This window comes from Phoenix dactylifera, chromosome 9 (assembly GCF_051530095.1).
Source record: "Phoenix dactylifera cultivar Ajwa chromosome 9, Ajwa_hap1_PhDact_Kaust_v1.1, whole genome shotgun sequence".
Taxonomy (NCBI): Eukaryota; Viridiplantae; Streptophyta; class Magnoliopsida; order Arecales; family Arecaceae; genus Phoenix; species Phoenix dactylifera.
In genome coordinates this window covers 22,801,962-22,806,896 of record NC_143198.1, presented here as the reverse complement: position 1 = coordinate 22,806,896, position 4,935 = coordinate 22,801,962, and the positions used below count along the sequence as shown (strand labels likewise).

The window sequence follows — 4,935 nt, the reverse complement described above, 5'->3', positions numbered from 1 at the left end:
AAAGATATAAATATGGATAAACAACTATCCGATTCGTATCCGAATATTCGATTCTATTTGTAAACCTCATTCAATTTTATATATATTTATAATTTTTTTAAAAATAAATAATCATATTAGTATGTTATTAACTTTGTTTATTATTGTCGTAGTAATACCTTTGCTTCGGTTGCGATAAAGATTAATTATTCGCTTTATACCTATATTTATAACTATACTATTGATATTTATTTTATATCTATATTTATTTAAAATAAATATAAATATAAATTTTTACATCAAATTAATATTTATATTTATATTTATATAAAAAAATAAATATAAAAATAAATATACTAATATCCGATCAATTGCAGCCCTAAGCCCTACTGCAAGCTCTTAAACCCTTCCCCTCGCTCTCTCCGGACCGGAAGGCCAAAAAAATGTCCTCTCGCCTCGTTCGCGTTACCCAATGTCTCTCCCGCCTCTTCTCCTCCTCTGGAAACCCTAACCCTAATCCCTACCCGAAGCGCCTGAAGACCACCGTCAATTACCTCTTCCGGGAGCACAACCCCGACAAGCTCGTCGCCGCCTTCAAGAAGTCCTCCGAGTCCTACCGCTTCCGCTGCAAGCACCGCATCTACGAGATCACCGTCCGCCGCCTCGCCGCCGCCGGCCGCCCCGACGCCGTGGAGGCCATCCTCGAGGAACAGAAGCGCTACCCCGACGATATCGCCCGCGAGGGCTTCGCCGTCCGCCTCATCTCCCTCTACGGCAAGGCCGGCATGGCCGCCAACGCCGCTGCCACCTTCGACCAGCTCCCCGCCCTTGGCTGCCCCCGCTCCGTCATGTCCTTCAACGCCCTCCTCAGCGCCTGCGCCGACGCCGGCGACTCCGACCGAATGGCCGCAGCCTTCCGGGAGATCCCTGCTGCCGACCCCTCCATTGTCCCCAATGTCTTCTCCTACAACATCCTCATCCGCGTCCTCTGTGAAAAGGGCGATCTCGATGCGGCCTTCGATGTATTGAGCCTCATGGAGAACAATGAGGTCGCCCCTGATTTGATCTCCTTCAATACTCTCTTGAATGGTTTCTATTCAAACAAGAGATTCTCCGACACTGAAAAAATTTGGACTTTAATGGGTGAGAAAAATATCGAGCCGGATATCAAGAGCTTCAATGCAAAGCTGAGAGCACTGGTTTCAGAAGGGAACACTTCGGAGGCAGTGGAGCTTGTCGATGAATTGAGTCGGGTTGGACCAAAGCCCGACACTTTCTCTTTCAATGCTCTGATCAAAGGGCACTGCCAAGACGGGAACTTGGAAGAGGCCAAGAGGTTGTACCTGGATTTGACGAACAATGGCTGTGCTCCCAACAGGGGGACCTTCGAGACACTGATCCCTAGTCTTTGTGAGGCTGGGGACCTCGACCTGGCTCTCAAATGTTGTAACGAGAGCATGAGCCGCCGCTGTGTTGTGGATGCGTCAATGTTGCAGGAGGTGGTGGAAGGGCTGGTTAAGTTGTCGAGAGTGGAGGAGGCTAAGAAGCTTGTGGAGCTTGGGCGGAGGAATTATTATTCACGAAAGGACCTGAGAATGCCTTCCCCATCTTGAGTCTCCCAGGTAAATACAATTTCCTATTGTTGCAATTCATGTTCTATGAATTATGAGGCAGTTGGTTTCTCGCTGTTTTGATGCTCTGCAAGGAACAATCCACTCAGATATTGTTTTATAGAAAAAAAAACTCTCGTCATTTTAACGAACATATGATGCTCTCTGTTCAGGAACGATAAACCCCGAATGGTTAGCCAACATAGTTCCTGTCCCGAAAAAGGACGGCAGATACTTGCACTAATTAGTGTTGCTATGCATTTGGCGTTCTCCAAGGTTATTGTTGTTGCTTGCAACTTGATGTAAATCTTTGATCGACTTAGGTCCGTCTTTAGTCCATCTATCTGTTGTCTTTTTTCTTTCATTTAAAGCTCTCTATTTTGTGGTCATTATGAATTTCTGTGTCCTTGCTTGAGAACCAGCATTTAGGAAAAAGTTGCAAGAAACACTGTTGGAAGTCTGTGACTTTTCTATCAATCAGTTGATTAGCATGTAACCCATAGGCCATCTAATCTAGAAATTAGAGCTCTTTTATCTTTCCCACTAGGAAAAGGTCACTTATATCCACTTAACTCATGCATTGTGACATGAGGACCCAAACCCGGACATTTCTCTGAAAAGCACCATACAAGCAATTGCCTTCTTGTAAGCCTAAGAGGAGTGCTATCTTCAATCTGATGCTAGTTGTCCCTGTTAAAAATATAAGATGGAAAAAAAAGCAAGAAGAACTTACTCTTATTCAATGCCAGACTACTTGAAAAATGTAAGAAGTGCTTCAATTGCAAATTATGCTGTTCCATGTATCTTAGAGTTTATAACTAAGATTGATCCAACTCCCAACTTTATTGCCAAAAGAAGAACAGAATTGTTTAAGGAGTGAATGATCAAGTATCTCTCTGGTCACTTAAGTGAACTTTTGGATTAACTTACAAATTATGCATGTGACTCTGACCCAGTGGTCACTGCCTTCTGGGAGACCCCCTCTGCTGACCCCTCTATAGTCCCCAGTCTCATCTTCTACAACATCCTCATCCACGCCCCCTGCGAAAAAAGCAATCTTGATGCAGCATTTGATGTATTCAGCCTCATGGAGAAGATGGGGTTGCCCTTGATTTGATCTCCTTCAATCCCCCCGCCCCGGACAGGTTCTATTCAACAAGAGATTCTCCAATGCTGAAATGATTTGGACTTTAATGGGTGAGAAAAATATCTTGCCGGATATAAAGAGCTTCAGGTTTCGGAAGGGTAGACTTCAGATGCGGTGGAGCTCATCGATGAATTGAGGTGGGTCGGACCAAAGCCCGACATGTTCTCCTTCAATGCTCTGACCAAAGGGTCCTGCCAAGTTGGGAACTTGGAGGAAGCCAAGAGGTTGTGGGACCTTTAAAACCATGATCCCCAGCTTTTGTAAGGCTACAAAGCTCGACATGGCTCTCATTTGTAGTAATGATAGTCATAGTATGAGCCACCAGCTTGTTGTGGATGTGGCAGTATTGCAGGGGGTGGTGGATGGGCTGGTTAAGGTGTCTAAATTGGAGGAGCCTAAGAAGCTCTTGCGCAGCTTGGGCAAATGATTATTATTCATGAAAGGACCTGAGGATGCCTTTGTCATCGTGAGTCTCATATGTATATCCATCTTCTCATTGTTGTAATTCATGTTATGTGAATTATGAGGCATTAGATTTGCAGTTTTGATGCTTGGGACCTAATCAGATATTGTTCTATTAAAAAACAATTTTTTCCATTAACAAGCATATGATGTTCCTTTTCTGGCAATCTTACTTGCATTAGTTAGCATTGGTGTTTAATTGGTGATCATTGAGGTTTGCTTTAACTGCATTTTAGTTTAGAACTTTGCTCAACTTAGGTCTGTTTTTAATTATCTCTGTATCTTTACCATATATTTCCCTTTTAAGTAAAAGCTCTTTATTTGTAGTACTATAAACATTTTTGACATTGTTTGAGACCTCAACTAAAGGAAGGAATTCCAAGATGCCCTGTTGGGAATCTGTAGCAGTTCTATCAATGCCTAAACTATCTTAGGTCAACTTTTGATTTAATTTGCTGACATAATCCACTGACCTGTTGATCCATTGACTGATCATGACAATAAGATAGAAATGGATGTTAATACTCTGCTGTTCTGCTTGATTATACCACAAGATCAGCTTCTTTGCTGGATTTTCGATGAAGAGTAATGGCACGTCCAGTAAAGGACCTTCGCTTTACCGATCCCTAGCCTTTGCAGGCTCAATAATCTGCTATTCTGCTTGATTGTACCACAAGATCAGCTTCTTGGCTGGATTTTTGATGAAGAGTAATTGCACTTCCAGTAAAGGGCCTTCGGTACGTTGTTCCGCAGTCTCTACGGGCTTGGGGAGCTCGACCTGGCTCTCAAGTGTTGCAGGGGGGTGGTGGATGGGCTGTTTAATATTTTGTAGTGAAGGCTCAGAAACTCATGGATTTACAAAAGGAAAGGACCTGAGGATGCCTTCCTTATCTTTAGTCTCATAGGTAAATCCATTTCCTCATCGTGATAATTCATGTACTATGAACTATGTGCTGTTAGCATCTTGTTGTTTTGATGCTTTGGAATCTAATCAGACATTGTTCTACAGAAAAGGAAATGACTTTCTTCATTTTTTGTTTTTTTACATATACATGATGCTCCTTCTGTGGGAACCCTTGCTGCATAAGTTAGTGTAGGCATGTAGTTGGTGATCTCTGAGATTATTGTCGTGTCCATTCTATAGTCAAATTTAGATGTTCGCCTGCAGCATTTCTTCTTAATATCTGTTCTTTCTAAATGAAAGCTCTTTAATTTTACTTTCTATGAACATCTGTCACATTTTTTGAGAACAATCATCTAACAGTTCCAGGATGCCGTAGATGTTTTATTGTCATTTGGTTATCTAATATGGGATATGGCTCAGGGAATGGTTTTGTTAGAAGATATTTAAGGAAGTGACACATGCTTCTCTACAAAATGACAAAAGTTTACAGTTTATTTGTTTTACTTGAGATGAGCAACTGGACCTCTGTTCTAAATGGAGGGAAAATTCTGGGGAAGGTGAAAGTTTGGCAAAAGCAGCTAATTTAGCCAGGGAGCGAGACAGCTCGATATCCTTTGAATAGGAAATGCTGAGCTTCATTTACTTCAATTGCAGAGATCATACCTCATCATTATTGTTATCAAAATTCATTCCCACTCACGGAGATCTAAATTATGCAATCATTAGTTGCCATTCCAGAAATTTTCCGGAGAACAATGTGCAAGGTCTCTCCATGCCTTAGTAAAAACCATAACCTTGTGTGATCCATTTATCCATATCTAGTTTACATTTTT

The 4,935-nt window shown here is 42.0% G+C and overlaps 1 protein-coding gene across 4 annotated transcripts; it reads left to right on the top strand.

Moving 5' to 3' along the window:
• The first annotated feature begins 338 nt into the window (after positions 1-338).
• LOC103712627 (pentatricopeptide repeat-containing protein At2g18520, mitochondrial-like) lies at positions 339-4,467 on the top strand. 4 transcript variants are annotated; one of them, XM_008799197.5, is made up of 2 exons: positions 339-1,601; positions 3,923-4,467. In XM_008799197.5, the coding sequence occupies exon 1, from the start codon at positions 423-425 to the stop codon at positions 1,590-1,592; it is 1,170 nt and encodes a 389-aa protein (XP_008797419.4). In that variant the 5' UTR covers positions 339-422; the 3' UTR covers positions 1,593-1,601; positions 3,923-4,467. The 4 variants fall into 4 exon arrangements, with proteins under 4 accessions (XP_008797419.4, XP_008797418.4, XP_038975621.3 ...); XM_008799196.6 differs by having other exon boundaries at positions 3,838-4,467; XM_039119693.3 differs by having other exon boundaries at positions 3,758-4,467.
• Positions 4,468-4,935: the final 468 nt, after the last annotated feature.